This window comes from Haliotis rufescens, unplaced genomic scaffold (assembly GCF_023055435.1).
Source record: "Haliotis rufescens isolate VD_foot unplaced genomic scaffold, xgHalRufe1.0.p SCAF_26, whole genome shotgun sequence".
Taxonomy (NCBI): domain Eukaryota; kingdom Metazoa; phylum Mollusca; class Gastropoda; order Lepetellida; family Haliotidae; genus Haliotis; species Haliotis rufescens.
In genome coordinates this window covers 5,411,235-5,438,907 of record NW_025963957.1, presented here as the reverse complement: position 1 = coordinate 5,438,907, position 27,673 = coordinate 5,411,235, and the positions used below count along the sequence as shown (strand labels likewise).

Genomic DNA, 27,673 nt, shown 5'->3' with positions numbered 1-27,673 from the left:
CAGCAGGTGTGATTCTAAACACCACGGATTACATAACTGAGGCTAAACGCCAATTAGGTGATGAGAACATCTATCACAAAACAAACCATGACCCAGCCATACATTTCGCTAACGAAGTTACACAACTCCTCACTAAGATCTTCGCAAAAGTAGAAATCACATACAAAATATTAGATGAACATTTACCTGAGGACCCAAGACTCGGTCAGCTTTATCTCCTGCATAAAATCTACATTTGTCTAATCCCTGGCAAACTGTCCAGGACGCCCCATCATCAGCGGAAATATCACCACCACTGACCTATCAGCAGCTTCGCTGATGAACAAGGAAAGGAGTTCATCAAAACTTATCCCACTTGTACTGTAAATCTTGAAATTAATGCATCTCCAAGTTAATACGACTGCTGACCCATATCGCCTATCCAAAGAGTGCATTGAGGCCGTCTTATTGTTGACAGTCATTTTGGAGACATCAATGGGAAGTTTAGTTAATGCGAGCAAAGACCACTCGCATTTTTCGCGTATAATTCACGCTCGCGTTAATTTCAAGATTTACGGTATCAGAGACACTACTCACATCATTCAGACACAAGAAAATATCAAATTTCATCCTTGTCACTATGGGCCCCTAGACACTAACATACCTAATACGGAAGGCCTCAAATCAGTAACCCAGGCAATTAAACGTTTCAAACCAAACTGGTCCATCAGCCCCACAAGTATATTTTCCCTACTATAACTTGTCCAACGTGAAACAACTTTGTTTTTAATAATGGACATTATGTACAAATAGGCGACAAAGCTTTTGGGACAAAACCACCCCCTCTTAAGCAAACATATTCATGGGAGAATTAAAAGTAAAACGTAAAAGTAAAAAAGTGGTCAGAACCACTGACAAAACCTTTACGTCAAAGAAATCAATAAATTACACACAAGCTGAATTTTCAAGAGATAATGAAGCTTTCTTAGACAAACAGGTAATTTATAACCAGAACACACGCAAACTGGAATTCGACCTGTAGGGCAAGGCTACAAATACACACTCATATCTGCTATATACATCTTGCCATCCGGGGGCGGTCAGGTAGCCCAGTGGTTAAAGCGTTAGCTCGTCACGCCGAAACTCCTGGTTCGATTCCCCACATGGGTAAATTGTGTAAAGCCTACAAAAGGTTCGCTTCTGTAGTTCTGTGAAAACTTTTCCCCATTGAACTCACTATGCACCAAGCAAAATACCATGGATCAAGGGCCATAACTCTGTTAACAAATAATTTATGGTACCAATGTTCGAACTCAGTCTTGACAAGTATCTCGTAGATAAGCTTGCAAAGTTTATTTCATGTAACGTCAGTAGTTTGTGAGAAAGGTTGTCCCCATTTCACACAGTATGCACAATGTTGAAAAACACGAAGCAGGGGCCATAACTCTGTAAAAGAATATTTGACGGGACCAATTTTCGAACAGTCTTGACAAGTATCTATTAGATAAGCTTGCAAAGTGTCATTAATGTAAGTTTTTGAAAAGAGTTATCCCCATTGCAGTCACTGTGCACACAGTTGAAAAGGATGGAGCAAGGGCCATAACTCTGCAAACAATGAATGTACGACACCAATTTTCGAACTCATTTGAGATCATGACCAGTAACATCCTTTCATTTCTCCAATATGAATAGTTTTTGAGAACATTTGTCAACACTTTGTGGCGGGGGATACAAAAAACCTCTTGGCATCAACTCAGGCCCGATGCCTGCACAAAAACGTTCCGAGTCGCACACATCACAGCATACAGGAAGAACCGCACACTGAGAGATATCCTCATGAAGGCGGCGTCACATACCCACCACTTAAACCACAGATCAGTGGCCGACCTGTCACTAACCTGGAGAGAATTGTCAAAACAAGCCTGAAAAATCGGCATAAGTATCAAGACAAGAAACTCTTCAAGTTCCAACGACAGGCGGGGCGGTCGGATAGCCTAGTGGTTAAAGCGTTCGCTCGTCACGCAGAAGACCCGGGTTCGATTCCCGACATGGGTACAATGTGTGAAGCCCATTTGTGGTGTCCCCCTCCGTGATATTGCTGGAATATTGCTAAAAGCGGCGTAAAACCATACTCACTCACTCCAACGACAGGCAAGGAATACAAATGCCCCACACACTTTAGGTGCAAAAGTAGAAACCTCATCTACGGCTCCAACTGTGGGAAGCAACAATCTAGGGAAAACAAAAAGTCCCTTCTGTGTCCGATTCAAAGAACACCTTGCCGATATCAATTACCATAGGGACAAACCTGTCGCTAACAATTTCAACTCAGCAGGGCATGCATTCTAGTAGAGACCTGCAGCCCCAGAAGATACAACAGCTGAAATCAGGCTCCGGGTCAGATCAGAGCACGGATAAGCGCCGATCCGTTGAGTTAAAATGGATCGTCGATTTCAAGAAAAAATATATTAAAAAAATAAAATATAATTCATGTTTTTTAAAATTAAAAATATCCACCAGCAAGACATGTATGAGAAGATCTAATCCTGGATTTCCCACACCTCCATACTGTCCATATGAGACCGAGAATACAAATGTCTTGTTGGGGTTCGTCCTCGTATCTCTAATGATTTATCTGCTTGGCGAACTTGGTCGTTAAGCTCCATTATTGACCGCGGTGATAAGCGTACCACTCGCGGAGGTTAATAACCTATCCCGACATTTATAAATTGTTTTGAAGTCTTTGGCTGATGTTTCATAGATTTGTTATTCTGGTATGGTGCTTGTCGCAAGAGGCGACTACCAGGATCAGGTGGTCAGGCTCGCCAGAGACCATATACCGGTATATGGTCTCTGGGCTCGCAGACTTGGTTAATGCATGACATTGTATCCCAATTGGGTGGATCGTTGCTCATGATGTAAATCACTGGATTGTCTGCTCCAGACTCGTTTATATACAGACCACTATAACAACAAGCATTCACAAAATCAATGCTTTTAATATGACATCCAAGTGTGGAGTTAGTGAGTTGAATTCAACACTGCTTTGAAATGTATGTCAGTTGTGTAACTGCGTTTCAGGTAATTTGTGGAGACAATGCAGGGGGCACCTGCCTCTTTAGTGAAGTCAGTGATCCAGTGTCTGCTGCTGACTGAAGAATATATTATCGGGGCGAATCTTGGATTCAAACAAGGGAGCATGGGTGGCCCAGTCGTCTAAGGCGCCGCAATTCGCTGTCCCGGTTGGCCCCGATTATGTTTCTAGGTTTTTCAGCACCGAAGTGCTAAAAACGTCTAAGGCCTGCTCAGCTCCTCCCTCCCCCCCCCCCCCCCCCCCCCCCAACACACACATTAGGCTCACACGCCGTGATATAACTGTAATACTGTAAAAAGCGGCGCTAAACACAACCCACCCACTCACTGTATTCAAACCTACAACAAATCCTGCGATCACTAAAGGACGCAACCCGTTGCTGAAATAGTGCTACAATAGGCGTAAAACTATACTCACTCTTCCATGTACGTTATTACAGATGCAACTTTAATGCCAAGGACCTTTTATTACGAAATACAATTTTATCAGATTCTCATTAAAGGGATATATGAGGTGGATATTGAGCTGAGTCTCCTTAGCGACATAAGTAGCGTTTGCCTGACCTTTGCAAATACTTCACATGATGGTCACAATTGCCAGTTAAGATAAACTCAATAGTGTATGTCTCGAGATCAGACACACGACACTGCCGAATTATTAAACGTCGTCAATCTACTAACGGAAAAAAGAAACTGTGCTTCATATAAGGGTAAAAAAAATAATTACTTTTTCAATGCATATTCACGAAGTCATCTCCTTGGGTCCACTTGCACAAAGCGATCTTAGCGCTACAATTATGGTAAATCCTTAAGATCGCGATCTAAGGCTTCGGCTACAATCGTCATCCACTTGCACAAAGCGATTGTAGGCTAAGATCATTGTAAGCTACAATCGAAACTTACAATTGGTCCGAACCAATCTTAAGTAGCTAAGATCGTTGTAGTCCCTGAATAAACTTGACAAAATGTCGTCCAAGACTTGGTCTGTTTCATATAAATAATTTGCTTTACGTTCAAACATTGCCTCCTTATTTTGTTAAACTTTATGAGCCGAATCGACACTTTAACAACATGAAGAACGCACCACAGATTTAACGTCAGAAGTATCGTTAATTGCCATAGTTTACCACATAACATAACTAACCAAGGGAAGGATTCGCTAAACAAGGGAAGGATAAATACTTAAGTCGTCTGCAAACGATTTGTAACGTCCGTGACCTTTTGGATAAATCAAGGGCAGTTAATCTTAGTTTATACCCTAGATGGGAGTGGTTTCCCTTCGTATAAGCCAGAAGAGTACAATCTACCTACCCAGTGTATTAATGTTGTTGAATCCCATAAATAGCAAAAGTAAAATTCACACTATTTAAAAAATACAGTTAATACCCAGTGAAAACATATTAGATAACTGCTTTCTCGAAACATTATTCATTATTCTTATTTCCCGTCTATGCGGGTTTTTTTAATTTTCACGTCTTTCTTTATTTTGAAAAGGTAGTCATAACATCCTTTGTTAAAGCAACGAAACGAAAACATGAAGGATATATTTAGGATTTTACGAAAAGCTCCTCCAAATAGATGACGATCATGCATTACGTGTTATGTTATTGTGAAATATTATTATCATTATTTATTTTAATTTCATAATAATTGCCAAGATGGACGCAATTTTATGGATAACAACTTCTTTATTACTGTGAAAAGCGACGTTTCGGTATAGATCCTTATACCGTTGTCAAGCAAGACTTGCAAGACTCAGTCTTGCCTGACAACGGTATAAGGATCTATACCGAAACGTCGCTTTTCACAGTATTAAAAAAGTTGTTATCCATAAAATTGTGTCTATCTTGTCATCCGTCAACTTCTAAGTAATGCCTATCAAACAATTCATAATAATTGTGTCACTAAATAATGTATTTATTCGTATTTCAATTCTTTTTAATAAAAAAAACATGAGTAGGTATTTCCCTAGTAGCAATAGAAAACAATTCCTAAACCACGACAGTTTTAATGCCGACAAGAATATATGCCATCATTCTAGTTATCGTTTCCTTCAAATAATTGGGACCTTTCTTGAAACTGTGCAAGGAGCGATGGAGGGAGGTACGTGTTGTGTGTCGTTACCGGTTCCACTTATTGTATGCGCAGCTTGCTATGCGCGTTTGCAGACAACTGTAGACAGGAGTCGAGTTTAAGATATTCGTATCTCCACCGTTGAAGATTTCAATGTTAGCTAAGATCGCGATCTTATCTCCAAACCGTCTTACAATAGCGCTAAGATTGGCGTGTGCAAGTGGAATAGGACATTTGTATGGTGATTGTAAAGTTGATTGTAGCCGCCTAAGATCGATTGTAACTAAGGTTGTTCTGTGCAAGTGGACCAAGGGCATTAAGGTCGTGATTCTCAGTTTGCACGTGCATGTTCATGCACCTCGCACAATTTGGACGTTTGCGTGTTTTGTTGGGAGCATGAGGGGCGGTGGGGTAGCCTAGTGGTTAGAGCGTTCGCTTGTCATGCCGAAGGCCCGGGTTCTATTCCCCACATGAGTACAATGTGTGAAGAATATTTCGGGTGTCCCCCGCCGTGATATTGCTAGAATATTGCTAAGAACGGTGTAAAACCATACTCGCTCGCTGTTGGGAGCATGATACTCACACACGTGTTTTCTTAAATGTGAACACCAAACAATGATTGTAAAATTGTACTGCAAAAAATGAACTTTCCGTCAACCAATACTCAATGATTATGGTAATACCATCAGCCAGTTGCATTGGATAATCGTGTTGATGTTACTTATAAGATGCACGGTGGAGTTCAACAAAGCAAACACTGTACACGATTCCTTGCAACTGATGACACGGAAGAAAAATTAATCAATTTATATTCTGACTCCCGGGAGCACGCAATCTAGCTGGGTAATCTAAGTCGTTCACTTTTATAATCTAGATAACACCGGAGCCATTATGCTTCGTCCTTGATGATCTCCTTCAAATTGCACATTTGATCATCTTGGAGTGTATTTTGCATTTTAAAGTTGAATGTCAATGCCCACGTTTGTTAAAAAGGCAACCTGATGCTGTATTGTTAAGGGACATCTACGTAACCGAAAAGCTTACGTAAGGTTGTTTGTTTGTTGTGGCGGTCTGTAAATATTCGAGTCTGGACAAGACACAAGACAAGACAAGACAAGACAATCAAGTGATTGACATCATGATCATTGATCCACGCAATTGGGATACGATGTAATGCATCAACCAAGTCAGCGAGCTCGACCACCCGATCCCGTTAGCCGCCTCTTACGACAAGCATAGTTGCCTTTTAAAGCAATATGGGTTGCTGAAGACCTATACTACCCCAGATCTTCACAGGTTGTTTCGATTATCTAACGACACAGTTTCCATTGGGTGGAAAAGGCAGACCCAAGATGTGGGTAAAATTATATGAATAGATCACCGGAAATCAGTGAAGACACCGGGTGTTCGCGAAAAGTGTAAGTATGTCCTGCCCTACTGGTAGCACTCGCCACTCAAAAAATTTGATTGTTGAATGGCGCCGGACAACAGTACGACAGCCACACAACGGCGGCGTACACATAAGATACGTATTTTTTAAATTACATGTTCGATGTGAGGTGAAATGGCGTTAAACGTCTCATTATTGCACATATATAGCTATGTTCTACATACGTGCGTGCGTGCGTGCGTGCGAGCGCGTGTGTGTGTGTGCGTGTGTGGACTAATGCCGAATTCATAGTGCTATCCCACTGAGATACAATGCTGCAGTTAAACATGAATACCCCACTCAGACACAGCATATGACCAATTCCTGCTTTTGCCCCTTAATGCCTAGTGCAAGGCAGGGTAACAAATAATACCACCTTTTAACGTCTTTTGGCATGACGCGACGGGGGATCGAACCACGACATTCCGCTCCCCTGGCAGACGCTCTATCCATTAGAGGGGGTTTTACCAGTTTCACTGTCAATAAGGTCGTTTTATAGTGCTTTGCGCAGTAGGACGGATGCGCACAGTAGCTGTTGCCAAGCTCTCGCACAGTCTCGCTATATCAGGAAGGCAACGAGGCAAATAGACAAAGAAGAGACACGTATATTAACCGTGCGTCTCGATTGTGACACGAGTCCTCTGTACCAACGGAAATAACGGCAATCAGTGCTACTGTTATAAATTAGTGTCTGAGCGGAAATGAATAATGATTATCTGGATCTTGACAAGATTTCTCTTGGTGTGGTGATTTCTCAGCCTTAATGCTTCTGTCTGAAGGTTAAATGGACGAAAAAGGAAACCTCATCAGTGGGCTATGAGTGAGTGAGTTGGGTTTAACAGTATTACAGTTATATAGCGGTGTGTCAGCTTAATGTGGGTGGAAGGCCCGAAGTGATGACGTTTACCACTTTTGTGAAACCCACGAGAACGGGTATGGTGCTGACAAACCTAGGATGAACCGGGATTCGAACCCAAAATCATAGGTTTCTGGCGTGCCCAAGGGACGCAACTCTGCACAGCGAATTGCAGCGCCTGAGACCACTGTGCCACCAGTGCCCACAGGTTTGAATTAAGGATTCGCCCCGATAATATATTCTTCATAGCCTGTCGTGGGTGTAATCTATAATTAATTACTACATTCGTGTTTACAATCCACTTGCTCTGTTGACTCAGTTCGTGAACTGTCACGAAACACAGGCAACAGGTACATCAATTACCTTTAGTAATTCTTCATGAAAGGAACGCCGGTGGCTTTCACAGTGGTTTCCCCGGGCATGATAGAGCAGAAATGATATACAAGCTAGCATAGTGACATAGACAAGAGTTGTGGTTTAGGCTGATTTGAACAGTGTTTCAGTTAAACTGCCGGTGTCAGAGAGTGGAATTTCCCCCCTCGCCTAATTTCCCCCCGGAAAAGGGGCTATTTGGCCACATTTCCCCCTGAAAACTGGCTATATAGCCATACTTCCCACGGAAAGCACACTATATGGTCATATTTCCCACCCGGAAAATACACTATATAGCCAATTTTCCGCTTTGGAGTCAGATTTCCGCCATAATTAAATATATGTCTATTATCAAAAGTACCTAGATGTACAGTTGGCTGATGGAGTAATTTACAAGAGAAACCATGATTAAAATCTTGTGTTTTTTTGCGCCATACATTCTTAATTTTAATAAATAGAGGATAGTTCATTTCGACAGTGAGATATGGCGGATCTGTCACTCGACAGATCAGGCCAGCCTTCTGTCACTGACGAAATGAAATGTTTTATTTATTATATATTTATTTAGTAGGGCATGTGTTGTTGTTTGTTTTTTATTTTGTTGTTGTGTATTTGAGGTAAATCAGCGAATCTAAAATCTTCCAACTGTCTTCAGTTACAATACGTCACATTGCTAGTTGAAACACACTTTGCTAGTTGATTTCTATCAGGTCTGCACTGTAAACTTGAACGGCAGTCGTTCTCCTTATCATGGTTGCAGTGACATATCACTTTTCTGTCATCGAGAATCCTCAGTCGCTCACTGCCAAGTATATTATAAAGTATATTTACAAAGTATATAGCGCATATATCTGTGCGTGCTCATGGCGTTTCTTGCCCCGATCAGAGGTCCGTGTATTTTGCATTCCAGAACTTCCCAGCTACATGTGAAATATGCAACCAAAGCTGCCTGTCAGGCGCTAGAGGATTACCCATTCACATTACAATTACCACATTAACTCCTTTGTACTCATTTACTGTTTGTGGACAGAGGCATGCATGAACAAGATCACTTGCCAAAGGTGACGCCGCAAGTTTTCCAACTCGTGTTTCAGTGGAAGATATATATGTGAGTACTGTTTCCGTCATCTGTTCATTTACCAGCTGATGAGCGGATGCTGTTTAGTGCACAGGGTTGTGAACTGCAGGCTATGCTTGCGACAACACTTTTAGGACCTGTACTAATGTACCTTGTTTTAAATCAAATAGAGCCAAATCTTCATTTGTTCCCGTTAGTATTATATTTTTAAATGATGAACCAAGTCAACCTGTCTCTTAATCATTGTTTAATTCTTATGTGCTAGTGTTAATTCATATTTTATCTTCTTTAATAGTGCATATTTTGTTGCTTTATGTTATGCATGTATGTTCTGTGTGTATGTTTGCATGCATGGAGTGTTATGTAAGTTTGCATGCAGTGCTATGTATGAGAGCAGATATATGTGTTGGTCTGTAATTGTATTGTTCGTAATGAGTGTATGTATACTCTTTTCACTACAAATATAATCCAAACTCCCCTCGGGGTAATAAAGCTTTATTCTAAATAACACTAACGGGGTTCGAACCTGGGACCTCTTGCTCTTCAGCATGATAAAGGCGACAGTGAAATTTTCAACACCATTAAAACCATAACATTGGTGAACAGAATAACTATGTAAAAAATTGTTTATTCATTTTACTGAATACTAATGGAGTTGGAGTTCAAGCTGGTCTATTGCGCCAGGAACACAGGACAAAACTTTGTCCAGAAATTCTAAAATATAACTGTCTTCCACTGTTTTGCTGTTTGTTGATTCCAACACACCCTTAATCACTGCATTGTAGAAAATCACTGACGTGAAGTATTTACTAGTATCCAGCAGCAGTTCATAAATAAGTTCTCTGGCATGAATAACAAGTGGCAAGTCGGAATCGTCTATGTTTTCAACACTAAACTAAAAGCTTGTTTTCAACTGAGACACGTTTAACTCCAACTTCTCTGTCAAATATGGCATGCAAGAAGTTCGCTTTTGCCATTGCTGTTTGATCAATGTTTGTTAAATGGTGCAGTAGGTTATGTTTTTTAATACTGCATTGAAAAATCTGAGGGATATGGAGGAAATTCTGCTATATAGCCATACTTCCCCCTTGTGTTAAGGGGGAAAATCTGACTCTAAAGCGGAAATATTGCTATGTAGTAATTTTTCCCCGGGGGAAATTTAGCTATATAGCCCTTTTTCCGGGGGGAATTTAGGCTAGTGGGGAAATCCCACTCTCTGACACCGGACAAAAAAAGCATACACTTGAAAATTGGATTTGGCAAAAAATTACAAACGTTATGAAAACGTTACAAGGCTGAAAACAGTCACCGCAAGACAGAAAACTTTACTTCCAATGTTGTCAATGCTACCCGTATGAAATACATCACCCTCGAATAACCATTGGGTTTTTGTTTCATTCTTACCACCCACCAAGCAAGGGTGTATACTTTCTTTCTTCGGGCAGTTGGTGTCAAGGTGTGTCAACTCGCTGTGGGAGGCAGTTCCAAAGCGATGACGGTGTATGGTATGGTGAAATAAATACTCTTTCAATATTCACAAGAAATATCTGCAAAACGAATCGCCTCACCTTAGACCATAATATGATATGACATGATATGATATGATATGATATGATATGATATGATATGATATGAAATCATATGATATGATATGAAATCATATGATATGATATGATATGATATATGAAATCATATGATATGATATGATATGAAATCATATGATATGATATGATATGATTTGATTTGATTTGATTTGATTTGATTTGATTTGATTTGATTTGATTTGATTTGATTTGATTTGATTTGATTTGATTTGATTTGATTTGATTTGATTTGATATGATATGATATGATATGATAAGGCAGTCAATGGGTACCCGGTAGGATGAAATGGTAATGTGACTGTTAACCTTCTAGCACCTTACAGACAGCTTACGTTGTATAGATCTCATGGAGCTGAGAATGAAATCGTGTGCACACTGATCAAGTAACCGGAGAAGCAATAAGATATATCATGGTCTAACCACATTTGGGGATTACAAATTGGAAGTGCGCTATACAAAGGTAAAATACATAATAAAATATTACGTGAAGCTCCTACAATCAACTGACAGCAGCTCACAACAACTTAAAACCAATAACTGACATTTTGCTCAGGATATACTGGTGTTAGTGGTATCAAATTTGAGGTTTGGAAAATTATTGGATAACGTTTCAATACTTATTGACTCTAGATATAGAATCCTGCGGTATAACGCTGACATTTGTTGAGCACTATCCCAGCAACCCCAGGCTTTGATGTCTACATGTCACACCTTTAGGGGTACAGCCTAAACAAAGCTTTCTAACACTATCATAGGGGATACGTTAAGGAAATATTCAAATGTTCAATATTCAAAACTCAACCACCAATTCACTCTCTCAACCACATATTCAACCATTCACCCACTCAACCGCCCACTCTCTCAACCACCATTTCACTCCCTCATCCATTCATTCAACCACTCACTCAACCACTCACTCAACCATTAAATCACTCACTCAACCATCAATTCACCAACTCAACCAGTCTCTAAACCACTCACTCAACCATTACATCACTCACTGAACCACTCACTCAACCTCTCACTCAACCATCAGTTCACCAACTCAACCAATCACTCAACCAATCACTCAACCACTCACTCAACCACTCTCTCAACCACCAATTCACTCTCTCTATCGCTCTCTCAACCGCTCTCTCAACCACACATTCATCCATTCATTCAACCACTCACTCAACCACTCACTCAACCACTCACCCACTCACTCAACCACTCACTCAACCACCAATTCACTCTCTCTACCGCTCTCTCAACCGCTCTCTCAACCACTCACTCAACCACTCATTCATCCATTCATTCAACCACTCACTCAACCACTCACTCAACCACTCACTCAACCACTCACTCAAACAGCCATCCACTCAACCACCCACTCACCCACTCACTCAACCACTCACTCACTCAACCACCCACTCATCCACCCACTAAACAACCCACTCAACAACTACAAATACTTTGGCCATTTCGAAAGACTTAGTGATTGTGACCCTTATAGACGAGCCAGTGACCGACACCATGATATATGTCTTTGTTTGTAGTTTAACGCCGCATATTGTAATATCCTAGTCACAGAGATCAGTCTATAAATGGCCTCTTATATCTGCATAGGTTACTGGGGTCCAAACACAACCCGGCGTCCCCATAGAGTGGATAAACTGTGCAACACTCATCGTACTATACCAAAGAAAGGTAATATAATGTATAATTTAATGTATGGGGTCACTGATTTATCCGCTCCAGTTCCCCGATTGCACTCGTGTAGCCAAGACAACACCAGCATGCATATCAATAATAGCTTGGCACTGACAAGATCGAAGTTTACTAACCACTCCCACGGAATTAGCGCAAATGTCCCTAATGTCTCACACTGTCATGTACTTCTATCACATTAGCCAAAATTACAACTAGTTTGCCCAGTCATTTGTCGATTGAATACTTTTATAGTGGTGAAGTATCGATCATCACTGAGTAAACTGGGTGCAGGAATATAGACGTGGCGTATGGCATGTGATTTGTGGGTCTTGTTCCTGCAAATACATATATTCATGAGATGATGCCTTTCTGTACTGTTTTAATGAACTGATTGCTGTGACATCGGCAATCATCTAAACTGCCTCACAATAACCTGTTTCAAATAGGAGATAAACATGTGTTTTAGATCTAGGGTGTTATTGAGTATTTTGAAGGCCCGAAAGTTCAATTGAAACCGATGGCGTAAGATGGACGCGTCACAGTTTAATAGGATAAGATATAACGAGGGGCACTTTCGGCGCACAACATCTGCATATTTTAAGAAATTATTAAAACGTTTAGAAATTGGCCCGAGGGTTGTAAGCTATGTACATGTGAATGTTTGTTTGTTGTTTAACACCGCACACATCAATATTCCAGCTATATGACGGCAATCTGTAAATAATCGAGTCTGGACTAGTGATTGACATCATGAGCATCGATCCACGCAATTTGGATACGATAACATGCATCAACTGAGTCAGCGAGCCTGACTACCCGATCCTGTTTGTCGCCTCTTACGACAAGCACATTCGCCTTTTACAGCAAGTTCTTCTTCTAGTTCATATGAATGAGATGTAAACATTGTTAATTTCATTTCAGTGTTATGACAAGTGAATATGTAAATATAAAATGTGTAAAAAAATCTGATTTTAGTGTTTTTTCATGAAAGGCTTGTCTAATATTTCAACACGGGCAAGTCTTTGACCCAAGGTGTGTTTCACGGGAGACGTAGAACACGCATTCCAAACATGCTAAATATTCATTTAGGGCCAAGGACTGCTTTTGTCACTTATTGTAGACATACTTGTCTATTTGATCTCGTCAACGTGCAAATTTAAAATGCTTCTGACAGCTATTATGATAACTTCCATATATTCCATAAATATTTCAAAGTATTCCGCATCTGTAAATGTTGACCTTTCTAGTGGTCCAAAATAGCCTTTTATCTATCGTGACCGCCTGGTGTCATCAATGGTTTTCAGTGATCCATTCATATACTTCTCACCGTTTCGGCGGATAATCGAGGCCGGATATTCTCTGGCGTTGACGTCATATATTTTCCTTTCAGGTAAAAAAGTTCCTTACTTACAAACATTATAATCTCCATGTAAATAACATGATGATTGTGAACATACAGCTATCCGAAGTCATCTATTGTCATACATCCTTGCCATTGTAAAATTGTAACGTCAAGCGCTAACTGTGACGGTAATGGTCAACCTGGAGTTGACCCTAGAAATAAATCGGTATAAATAGCTCCCGCTTAAGAAATGTGTGGACAGCATCCACAAGGGGTGGCAAGTCTCTTGAGGTAGATTAACTCTTTGATACACAGACAGTAAAAGCAGGAGACGACTATGCCACTGCACATTAAGGGTGTTGTAATTAAATTTTGATACCATAAGGAAGTTGTGCGCAAAGAGGACATGCAACCCTCGTTATGATATATCTTTGATAAAATCGTTTCTTGAAATGACGACTCGAGGAAGAGAAATCTAAATCCTGAACATCTAAGTACTAGCACCTTAATAAGGTTGGTAAAATGTCCGATGCTCACAGTGATTCGGTATCAGAGATTTGTTTTACCGCCCGATTCTGGATAAACAATTTATCATCCAAAACTGGCTCCCACACGAGATATCGCTTGGGTGAAATTGCATCACAATGCTTTGCAGACCATTGTGACGTCATCGTTACCATGACGTCACAATCAAATGACATCACTAATGACTCTGCTACTTAAGCTGTTAGCAGTACTTTTTACCCTTAAAACACTGCTTATTACTGTCTACAAACTGAAAAGGTTGGAAGACTGATGTTGAATGATAAATAAAATCTCACCCTCGTTTTTTCTGATATCAAATATATCGTCGAAATATTTGATATCAAAAGACACTTGGGTGAGATTCTGTTTATATTCCGACGTAATGTTTGCTTAGAATCGGGTTGTAAAACAAATCTCCGATATCGAACCACCCGGGAGGAGCTTTATACATCTTTCTTGTCAAAATATTGATTTGCTCGACAATGATTATACAAGTGCAAACAGAGATAACAAAGATCCAAGTTCTCCTCGGCTGATATTAGTACATCAATGGACATACTACAATTAGCTATCTCTGACATTGACTGATGCACCGAAATCCAGATAGGAATTTGTGTTAGAAACATGCCATGAGCAGAACACCTTATGCTGGACAGTGCTACGATCAGACACCAAATGTTAGACATATGCTATGATCAGACATCCCATGTTAGACATATGTCATGACCAGACATCCCATGTTAGACATATGCTATGATCAGACATCCCATGTTAGACATATGCTATGATCAGACATCCCATGTTAGACATATGTCATGACCAGACATCCCATGTTAGACATATGTCATGACCAGACATCCCATGTTAGACATATGTCATGACCAGACATCCCATGTTAGACATATGTCATGACCAGACATCCCATGTTAGACATATGTCATGACCAGACACCACATGTTAGACATATGTCATGACCAGACATCCCATGTTAGACATATGTCATGACCAGACATCCCATGTTAGACATATGTCATGATCAGACATCCCATGTTAGACATATGTCATGACCAGACATCCCATGTTAGACATATGTCATGACCAGACATCCCATGTTAGACATATGTCATGACCAGACACCCCATGTTAGACATATGTCATGACCAGACATTCCATGTTAGACATATGTCATGACCAGACATCCCATGTTAGACATATGTCATGATCAGACATCCCATGTTAGACATATGCCATGACCAGACATCCCATGTTAGACATATGTCATGACCAGACATCCCATGTTAGACATATGTCATGACCAGACATCCCATGTTAGACATATGTCATGACCAGACATCCCATGTTAGACATATGTCATGACCAGACACCACATGTTAGACATATGTCATGACCAGACATCCCATGTTAGACATATGTCATGATCAGACATCCCACGTTAGACATATGTCATGACCAGACACCACATGTTAGACATATGTCATGACCAGACACCACATGTTAGACATATGTCATGACCAGACATCCCATGTTAGACATATGTCATGACCAGACATCCCATGTTAGACATATGCTTTGATCAGACACCACATGTTAGACATATGCTATGATCAGACACCACATGTTAGACATATGTGATGACATCACACCACATGTTAGACATATGTCATGACCAGACATCCCATGTTAGACATATGTCATGACCAGACACCCCATGTTAGACATATGTCATGACCAGACATCCCATGTTAGACATATGCTTTGATCAGACACCACATGTTAGACATATGCTATGATCAGACACCACATGTTAGACATATGTCATGACATCACACCACATGTTAGACATATGCCATCATCAGACACCCCGTGTTAGACATATGTCATGATCAGACACCTTATGTTAGACACATGCCATGATCAGACACCTTATGTTAGACATATGTCATAACCAGACACCAAATGTCCGACATATGTCATTATCAGACACCCCATGTTAGACATATGCTATGACTAGACACCCAGTGTTCGACACATGATATGGACAGAAAACAAATGTCCGACATATGATGCGAAACATGTTATTTTCCCGCCGTGAAACGGTTATTTCAACAATTATACTCTACTCACTTTCCCCAGCCTCATATCCATCGAATAAAGCCAAACGTAAGTAAATAATGCTACTTTGACAAATCTACTTACCAACAATAACTAAATAAATGCCGGTCCAGAAGTATCCTTCTTTGCTCAGTGGCCTTATGTTGTATGCTCTAATAAGTTCATGCCAATAGTCCATATCTGTCTCATTATCAGACAGCGGCAGCTTGAGCTCACCAGCACTCTCCGGTGCCAGTGCCGTGTAGCCAGTGTTCATAGCGATCACTGCAACCCTCCGCTCTTGGTGGCTTCCTAGAGCCTAATGACAAGACAACCACCTTTCTTCTCAAAGACCATTGGCTACACGTCTGGCGGATGCTGTTGGTTAATATCGGAAGTTAACAAAATCATTACCTCGATATGTGACTACGATGTGATCAATCTCACTGTTTTCCGTTGTCAGGAACTGTGTCGAAATGCACCTGTATAAGAGGGACAACCGGCTGTGTGGAATCTGAAGACTATTGACATCTTGTCAGTTTTCTGTAACGGATATGTCATTGCCGTTGCATAAGCTTCACACTGTGGTTATCGTATTTGCCCCTTTGACAGTTGTTATTGTCAACTTGACGTGAAACGGACATATGTAGTAAGGCAGGTCTCAGTCGTATACCACGTCGGTGACAACGACAAGGACGTGAACAGTCATTACCAGACTGATCAAAGGTTTCTGGCACGCCTTTGCACGCTTAAGGGAATTGTGCCGCCTTTGACGAACGACCGAATACATTTCTGAAATCCTGTTTTTTTATATGCGTTTTTCACGCGTTTAACCCATATCTCAGAAAACATTTCTAAAATCTGTTTCTCTGAGGACTGTTCCTAGTTAGTTTTTCTTCGCGTTTGCAAAATCATTCTTTTCCACATGATTCGGTCATAACTTCTACGTAAAGCTACAAATGGAAATATCAATGATGATATATCTCTTCGCTCACCAGATACATTCCGAATAAGTGGAGTTATATGAAGCCAAATCTTGAGACAGGGAGGTTGTTAGGAGAAGTACAAACAACCAATAGAGAGACAATGCATATATCTGTAGGTCAGTGTGAGGGGGTTTGGTTTTTCACCGCTTTCAACTGCATTCCGGTTACATCACGGCGTGTCAGCTTTATGTGGGAGGTAAGCGCGAAGTGATGCAGGCATCAGACGTTTACCACTTTTGGTGAAACCCACGAGCACGGGTAGGGTGCTTACAATGTCTCCCTGTCTGCCTGCCTGTACGTGCGTACGTACGTATGTGTGTATGAAGATGAACTGCAAAATGTTATTTCATATTTCAAATATTGGTATATAAGAGTAGTTTAATTAGTAGACGTCTGTATCATTTTCAAAAGCAAACTTAACTGAGCCCCGAAATTCTATCCTCTTAGATGAAGGAATCTTTAACGTGACAGGTGTCAAGTTTACTGTATCGGGTTGTATATCCTGAATGCGTCACATTATCTGGAAACGTCGTACCGCAAGTAGAAGCATCACATCCCCGATAGAGTGCACAGTCATATTCAGTTACTTTCTGAATCCCGTAGGGTGGGAACTGTAGTCAACATTAGATGTAATTCTTTCAGTTAGTCTCAGTGTATCAACTTTCACACAAGCCTAGAGGGGCGGTCGGGTAGCCTAGTGGTTAAAGCGTTCGCTCGTCACGCCGAAGACCCGGGTTCGATTCCCGACATGGGTACAATGTGTGAAGCCCATTTCTGGTGTCCCCCGCCGTGTTATTGCTGGAATATTGCTAAAAGCGGCGTAAAACCATACTCACTCACTCACAAGCCTAGAGGGGGTCTCACTTTCAGTACAGCCGTATTCTATTTCAGGAGGTATGAACTGGTGATCAACCTTGTCAATTGGAGATCATTGAAGGCCATACTTAAGTAGGATATTAAATATCGAGGCAAATACGTAGGTTTTGAATCAATACGACCTGAAAATTTGACCTAGTTTGATTAATTGATTAAAAAACAATACCGCTCACTTAAGTACGAAAAGAAACAGCAGCGTCTAATCAAATAACATTACAAATATGTTATATTACATGGCTGTGTATTTTATTGTTTAACCATGATTGTAACTGTGTTACATTGTTTCTGTTGGGATTCTGTAGACGTCCTTTCCATTGTGTTTGGACAGTGTGGGATGTTAACTTCCGGTCTTGTATGCCGCGGACGGTGATGGTATGTTATAGAAACATGGAGAATATTCTGTGTTGCGAGAGCACTATGTGGAACTTTCCAGTATCTGGTTAGACTTTACAAGGAAACAATAGCGGGTTTACGTATCTCCATTGTACGACCACTCTATTGTGTACTGCGACTGTAATTGCTGAGCAGTAAGTTGTGTTGATTTGTAAACCATGTTAATTTTGTAATACCATTGTTAATTGTATATAATTTGTTGTTGGTTTGTTGGTTTCACACTAAGTTCTTTTACGTACAGATTTCTGGGTTAACATATTCTTTCAATTTGGGAGTGGACACGTAACAAGTATTCCTAGGAGATATTGCTTGATCTGACACAAGCAACATTGGGCCACTATTGTATATGAAGCCCTAAATAATACAGGGGTAGGTATTTGCCACACAATCATGGGTACGTTGCCTTAGATGACTGGGCTACACCTAACTCCAAAACATTTGTAAAATGTTATTCTAGTTTCAATCTGTGGCCTGGAGTAGGTGGGTGTTCCATGGGTACTAACTGTGCCCCTCTTCTCGCCACTTTGTTTCTCTTTGCATACGAATTAAAAAATTCTACTTTTGTTGAAAACTACACGTTGCCAAAACTGTCAACCTTAGTTTCAGCTTTCGAGATTTCTTTACCAAAATACATGAATATGTTCACGTCATCTATAACCAAGGAAACAAATGAGAAAGAAGTACGGGTGGCCAAGTCGTCTAAGGCGCCGCGATTCGCTGTGAAGAGTTGCGTCCCTTGGGCATGCCAGAAACCTATGATTGGGGTTCGAATCCCGGTTCGCCCCGATTATGTTTCTAGGTTTGTCAGCACCATACCCGTGCTCGTGGGTTTCACGTGGTAAGTGGTAGACGTCTGAGACCTGCATCACTTCGGGCTTTCCTTAAACATTAAGCTGACACGCCGTGATATAACTGGAATAATGTTAAAAGCGGTCTTCAATGTTTGCGATTCGGTCACCCCAATTGCTTCCGCCTCAGGCTGCGCATGTGGAAGGCGTTTAATCTCCTTTCTTGTCTGGAGGAGAGTGTCCAATAATCGCCGCATTACAACAAGGATACGGGCTTTGTAGACAGCAACGTTATTATGGGATGTCCGCTTGCTGTTCTCCCCAACTCTCTCCGTCAGTCTGGCGAAGGTGGTAGGCGCCTTGCCTATCCGCCTGATCTCAGCATCCATGGACAGGTTGGGATGGTGGAGCCGGTTGATGAACTTGTTCAGCATCTTCAGCTCGTAGTTGTTGACGGAGAACGCTGGAGGCTGCTCCACTCCCTGGCCCATCACGTTTGTCTTTTTCAAGCTGATAGTCAAGCTGAAGTCCTGGTATGCAATTGAGTGAGGAGTGGGTGAGGTGTGATTCAATAGCATCAAGCATTTTGTCTTTTCAAAATGTGTTTGTCAACGAACTTTAATCAGATGCTACGAGGTAGTTAGTATCAGTGTTTGCACTTTGACATGTTATATATACGTAAAGGCCCACGTTCTTATTTAGTTATCGCCTGAAAGGTAACTAAAACAAGAGGGAATTAAGCATTTATAGCACATAAGCAATAAAAATTACATGGGGCGGCCTTATAATTTTGACCTCGACACAGTAATGCACATATGGCGCCCGCACATGAAGCCGTTGCCAATTGTCGTTCATCTTGCCCATTCCGTATTATCAAAGTAGCAGCTGTTCTTGACAATGGTGGTTCCCTTTGAGGGCAGTCTTGGCCTTGTCCTTTGACTCCTGTGTTTCGCGACCCTTCTGTCAGGGAGACCAATTCCGCCGTCAGAGGCTATAGAGGGGGCAAACATTTTAAAAGAGCCTGTCCCCAGTACCACAACCTCATTAACAGCCTTGGCCAGGTTACAGTTTAATATCAGCAGTTGTGAATTAAAATTTGGCTTCTTGATATTCTAATTCTCACTGTCTGCAAGAAAATGGCACATAATTTGTTATCCAACAATGCCATTCTGATTAAAAACAATCAGTAAGCTGGGCATAATTATTTTTTTAGAAAAATACCTTTGGTACCCCATCCCTGAACAACAAATAGTTGCTCCCTAATGTCATTGCTTTTTTTCTGTAATTGAGTTGCATTTTTACAGGGTTCCGTAAAATATATAAATGCATTTTTTACAGTTTTAGATTTTTTATGATATTCATTCCAATTTGTTTATGTGTACTTCAACTCCTGAAATGTAATAATTTTGTCGAATCAGGTTCAATAGATATGAAAAGCAAGGGAAAGTAGTATTGAATAAACTTGCAATGGACTGTGGACTACTAATACCCACAGGGACTAACGTCTATAAACATCTTAATGCACCAGTGACTGTCTCAGCTATTGCCTATAACCTTGAAATAAAGTCTACAGCCCTTAGCGTTGTTGTGAACCAAATGCCTACGCAAATGAAACACATTAGCATATATCATTATTTTATTTTATTTCTGTCACCCTTTCAGATAAAAACTTCGCAACAACATTTCAAATTGTCATAGTTCATGCTATTAAGTTATCGTCACAATTTGAAAATGTAGATACATGTTATCACTCGTTGTTGTATATCCGGAGCCAAAATATAAAGATTCTGCGGTATTTTTTGTAAATTCAGGAATCACATTTTGATAATTATGCAATAATTAACAATTCTTCAGACTTTTAAGCTTAGTTGTCTTGAATCTCTTAGGTTTGCACCTGCTTCACTTGTGACGGGCATTTTTCTGACAAACCTGTCCACGGCTAGAAAAGCTTATTGAAGAGAATCAGGTTAATTGATCCCATGTACATGCGAAAGTCCTAATCAATAGGATAACTCGACTAATTATTCAGCAGCGCTAAGGAATTCAAGAGGAGTTTTCAATCCCGTTGTGAACTGGTCCCCGAGTTTTGACAACCTCTGGTCAATCTCAGCGTAAGTCCTCTTACAGGGTGGGGTTATAGGGTGGGGGTGAGGGTGGGGGTTGGAGGCATCATGAACCATCTGAGCTACATTATAAGTTACAGCAGGATCACGAGGGGTACATGGGGTTTTATGTACCCCAGTGATCCTGCTACAACGAATTAATCTTACCGACATGTTTTAATGTGACATTGTAAAAGAATTAACACAAAATCAAAATTGAAAACAGCTGTTCGATTGAGTTGAAGTAACCTTGTGCTATGTCACGTGACTTTTAACTAAAACAAAGCGTGCGGATTTTTCTTTGAATCAGGGTAAAAGGGATTTATTCTGCTTCTCAAAAATCCACGTCTAGCCAGTATTGCTCGTGGCGGGGTATAAAAGATTTATTACCCGGGTTACACAGTATTTTAGTTTGCCTTCTGACCTGTTTTTGTGGATAATCGAGACGCTGATGTTTAATATTTACAGTGTTTTCTCGAGATGTAGTCTATGATCACATATGAAAATATAAGAAACTCGAAACAGTTATTACATTATACAATATCTGTCCAGGTCAGTTTTACATTCAATAACATTAATGCGTCTCTCATGCGGCCAATAAGGGAATCGCTCAAATTCAAGCTCATAATTCATGATCGAAATCGATTAAGCGACCCATGTATGTCTTCTTGACGTGGAACATTATTGAAATTTATCAGCATGTTAATCGGATCTTTAGTCACGGTCAACAGGAGATGAAAGAGTGTTGGCACTTGAGCTTGGACGTGATAAGACCAGGGTTAAAATTGATCTTCAGCAACCCAAGCTTGTCTCAAGAGGCCACTAACGGGATCGGGTGGTCAGGCGCGGTGACTCGCTTTCGTAGATCCATGATCATGATGTCAATCACGGGATTATCTTGTCAAAACTCGATTATTTACAGACCGCTGTCGTATATACTCTGCAGAAAAAGAAACGCAAAAGTATTAAATCTGAATGTGTTGCCGACATGCATACTAAATTAATACCCGAACTGAGTTGGTAATTTCTGCATGGATTGGGATTGATTGGTGTGAAAAAAAACGAGGTACTGCAGAAATTTGGTGAAAAGATCGAAACGTCGCAAAAACACAACCACGTGAGAGCCTGGCGCCGAAACACACCAGCATGACATGCACGTGCATTGATGTCGGCAAAACTCTGTCAGATATTTACGATTTTACTACTTTTGCGTTTCTTTTTATTTGGCAGAATATACGTTCAGTGGACATGTGACGTATTGTAATCGTTTCTTAGACAAACGACAATAGGTCGACAATTGCCATTGATTGCAACAACATTGGTGAACCACAAGGGGTTGACAGTTGCTCGATGTGTACCGCCATTGTGTCTCCTTGGGCAAGTGACTTTGTAAAGGTGCAATTGGCCACCAGGACAGCTGTAGTATTATGACCAATATGTGAGACAAAATGTTCTTTTCCAAAGGCAAGTCAATTCTCCACTTGAAAAAAGGGAACACATGATACGAGTCAAAATAGGAAATTGCATGGGACATCATTTTGATGTGTGAAATTTGGATGAACAGCACCTCATGCTCGCATTCAGAGAAGTGCGCGCCTATAGAGAAACTCACAATCAGTTATGCAGTTGACCTAAGTACACACTGCCTTGACTACGATAGCGGGAGTGGGGACGACAATATCCCAAGTTGCCCGAATGTTTGGCAAATGAAAAAGTGTACTTTCTCGACTGTGAGACAACTACTGTCAGACGGGTGGAGTTGCAATGAGACCTAGACTTGGCAGGCCTAAAAAACGACACCTAGACATGATGGTCTCATTATTTTAATTGCACTACACAATAGATTCAAATCTGCTCCTGTTGTTCATAGGGAATTCCGTAAGGTGAATTTCAACATCTACCGTGCCTAATGCAGCCCTCTTGAAAGCAAGGCATCCAGCGAAGGGTGCGTCCCTTACAGCTTAGGATAGGCGGCAAAGATTGGGGTGGGCTAGCAACACCAGATACGGGGCGTGCGGCAATGGCGTTATACCATGTTTACAGACGAATCAAGTATTCACAGATGGCAGAAAACGTTGTTGGCGTCGTAGCAGCGATCGGTATGGGAGCGGTAGTGTCATGGTGTTTGGCCATATCACATACGACAGGCGAAGTGATTTGGTTCTTGTGAATGGACATCTGTCTAACCATGGATATGTTGACGAAATGTTGCGTCCAGTCGTTTTTCCACTCATGGAATTATCGGCTGAAATTCTAAACCGCAAGAAGACCGCCTGACAGGGGTGTGTGTGTGTGTGTGTGCGTGCGTGCGTGCGTGCGTGCGTGCGTGCGTGCGTGTCGCAATTTATTTGTATTCCCGAAGTCTAAACATCACATTGATGCTTATGGAAACAAACACAGCTAACGTTGAGACACAGTATGACATCTTAGGGTACGTAGCTGGTCGCGTGACTACATTATTTCTCCCAGTACGTACTGGTTTTACTTTTAGTTGATGTCATTGCCGTAGATCGATGCTCATGTTAATCACTGTATCGTCATGTCCAGATGCCTTCATATAGCTTGAATATTGCAGAGCGCGGCGTTAAACAACAAACAAACAACATAAAAGAAAAACAAACCCAAGAACAAAATCGCAACAACAAACGCAATAATATAGTTATAAAGAAACAAATGAGTAGAATTCCAAGCTGCATATTGTGTAATTTTATTAATATGTCTTAACTGAACATCTCACATACATTCCCGAGAACGTATTGATATTGTTATGTGGGAGTAGAAATTGTTGTAAGATTATTTGTAGTGATTGGCAGTGGGAGTAAACGACTGCAACGCTCGTAAAATGCTTATTGCTTTGGTGGCGAGATTGTAACAGGAAGTGAGATGTAGAGTTCTGACAAACAGAACAGATTTGATCCTTTGAGAAGTTTTGTGGTGTCACATTTTCTAGAAGGATGGTTCTGGTGTGTAAGAATGACACGAGGCTCTCAGATAATAGATAAACCGTGAAGATCCGGGTTAGAATAGGTCTTCCGCAATCCATGCTTGCCGTAAGATGCGACTTACGGGATCGGGTGGTCTGGCTCGCTGACTATGTTGATGCATGTCATCGTATCCAAATTGTGTGGATCTATGCTCATGATGTCAATCAATGCATTGTCTGGTAGACTCGATTATTTACAGACCGCCGTCATATAGCTGGAATATTGCTGAGTGCGGCGTTTAACAACAAACAAACAAACAAGCAAACAAACAACAATGTCACTGGTCTAGATAAACAGGAAGAAAAAGGTAATTTTAAGATCTATTTGTGGGGAAAATTGTCTTTTACCCCATTTGATTTCAAACTGATTAAATTTTACATTTTTCAATGTGAAATAAAATGAAAAATCACCCAAAATGCAGTTGATGTAGAAATGGTTACATGATATGAATACATCTTTATACGATAGATTATACCGATAATAATAGGAATTCAGGCATGTATACGTGAAACACTACACTTGCACATTTCTTTATTTTTTAAACATCAAATAACAAAGTACAAGGTGGATCACGTTTGAAGTGAAAAGAAAAACATCGAGTAATATTACTGGTTGTTTGTGAACAAAACAATTTTTTACGATTATCTTTTTAGAATGTGCAAATGAAAAGCTAGTGTGAAATTCAAAACGAGTTTATCCGATCACTGTCAAAGCAAACTCAAACTACAAAAGTGAAGTGTAACTTCCTACCCTGATCACATTCCAGATGTATTTGTCACAGCCGGCAACCATCCCCATACTACTTACTTACAAACTAACGATATTACAAATACCAAAATGGAGTTCCAAACTGTCATCTTTTACATTCATGGACGCATGAAGTGAATTCTTATTAATAGCGATTGTGTTACAATATGTTATTTGGTGATGTTAGAACACGATATGAGAATGAAGAATACGTATTGTTGTGTGAACGATAAATATATTATTCTGATTCCAAAATACAAATTATTAGTTTACATTGTCGTGGCTATGAGGGCTGGTAAAAAAGTTCAAAGCCTAAAAAACAAAACCAGTAATTGTGAAAGTGTATTAATCTTATTTTTAAACATAATCCCGCCGCTTTTCAATACACTTCTCATATCGATAGTGATGTTTTTCAATTCCAGTCGGGTAGACGTTTTCTGAGACCACATAAAAAGCATTCACGGCAGCTTTAAGGTCATCGTTGTCGTCATAGCGCTTTCCACGAAGGTGTTTTGTTAGTTTAGGAAACACTTGGTGCCAGGTCCGGCGAGTATGGAGGGTGAGGAAGCTCTTCGAACCCACATTGTCGCACATCAGCCTTTGCAAGTACAGGGGTGTGAGAAGAGGCATTGTCATGAAGTGGTATAACTCCTGCAGCCAGCATTTCTTGACGGTTTTCTTTGATAGAATCTCAGGCGATAAAGCAAATCAGCATAGAGGACACCGGTAATCGTCTTTTGACAAGCGTCACACCTTTTGCATCCCATATTTCATCACCTGTTACTTATCTCTTTTTTAATTTGGAGACATTCTCATTTATCTCAAATTTGTCTCTGGCAATGTCAGTTCTTTTTTCCTTAAGATCAGAATTTAGAAACTTTGCACCCAACGAGCAGATAACTTATTCCCCTGTAAATGTTCATAAATAATAGTTTCAATGAATCCACGGCATAGACCTGTGTCTTCCTCATGTTCAGCATCGGTGAAACGTCTGACAGGATATATTTTCTAAACAATGACCCAGTGAGGTTGACATATCTCCAAAATGGCGCTCAAAATAAAGTAAGTTGTTTCTGGAGTGACAGGATGCACAGATGCACAACAGGATTCCCGCTTGGTTCGTCAGGTCTGAATTGCTTAGAGCAACATGTGTCGCAGGCTCTCCTCCCACATTAACCAATTATATTTTTTATACCAGCCGACCTGTAGTAGAGCAGAAAACCAAAAAAAATGATTGTTTCCACACCTACCAACAGGTATTTATTTTCGAGTAAAAAATCCAGTAAAGGAATAATAAAGTGTGGCCTTACAGCAGAAGTGACAGTAGATGTGTATATCAGCCAATGACCATGTCAAGAAACATGTTAACAACTCTAGTGGATTTATAAAATGAACGGGGGCACGGGTGACCCAGTCGTCTAGGGCGCCGCGATTCGCTGTGAAGAGTTGCGTCCCTTGGGCACGCCAGAAACCTATGATTGTGGGTTCCAATCCCGGTTCGCCCCGGTTATGTTTCTAGGTTTGTCAGCACCATACCCGTGCTCGTGGGTTTCACCGAAGTGATGAACGTCTGAGACCTGCATCACTTAGGGCCTTCCTCCCACATTAAGCTGACACGCCGCGATATAACTGGAATACTGTTTAACGCAGCGTTAAACCCAACTCACTCACTCACTCACTATAAAATGAGCTCTGATGACAAATTTGAAATGCAACATATATCCCAAGCAATGTGAAGCAATGTATACTGGATGCCATATCGATTGAGCAACCAATATAACCGACCCGCCTGGTACATTGAAATCCCAACCTTCTGATATGCCCAAGTTCTTGAGTGAGTGAGTAATATTTTGTCATTCTCTCAACATTAGATTAAATATTGTATCAACTCTGATTTGCTGATTCAGCTCAATACACGTTGGGTTCTTTAGCCGTTCTTAACAGTAATATCAGACGCTTGCACTTATGCACTCACAGACGCGCGAGCAATACTAGATGTCCTTATAATTGAGTGAGTGAGTGAGTTGGGTTTAACGCCGCTTTTAACACTATTCCACTTATATCACGGCTTGTCAACTTAATATGGGAGAAAAGCCCGAAGTGATGCAGGTCTCGGACGTTTACCATTTCGGTGAAACCCACGAGCACGGGTATGGTGCTAACAAACCTAGAAACTTAATCGGGGCGAACCGGATTTCGAACCCACGATCATGGGTTGCTGGCATGCCCAAGGGACGCAACTCTGCACAGCGAATTGCGGCGCCTTAGACGACTGGGCCACCCGTGCCGCCGCCCGCCCGACCGGTCGTAGCAGTACAGTTATGTTATGCTGCCTCAAAAAGTCTATTACAACACGTGCAACCATGTAGGTAGGCATTATCCTGCTGTGAGGTGACGTTAAAGGGTAGGACATGATCACAAACGATGTTGTCCAAGTAGCGGACACCATTCAAATCGCCATTAACAATGATGACTTGTGTTCTCCCATGAGTAGTGATGCCACCCTATACCATTACACTTCCACCCCAAAACTGACGACCTTCAGTGACGCAAGCATCGCTAAAACGTTCTCCAGGAGACCTGTAGACCCTGCACAACCATCAGAGTTGTCCAGATGAAGCCTAGACTACTGACATAGTCTTG

At 40.9% G+C, this 27,673-nt stretch overlaps 1 protein-coding gene across 1 annotated transcript in view; it reads right to left on the bottom strand.

Moving 5' to 3' along the window:
- Nucleotides 1-16,457, bottom strand: part of LOC124147321 (rhodopsin, G0-coupled-like) — a 34,778-nt gene extending 18,321 nt beyond the window's left edge. Inside the window, exon 1 of the mRNA XM_048402475.1 lies at nucleotides 16,260-16,457. Within this exon, the coding sequence (XP_048258432.1) occupies nucleotides 16,260-16,431 (172 nt within the window). The 5' untranslated portion in view covers nucleotides 16,432-16,457. The remainder of the gene's footprint in view (nucleotides 1-16,259) is intronic.
- Nucleotides 16,458-27,673: the final 11,216 nt, after the last annotated feature.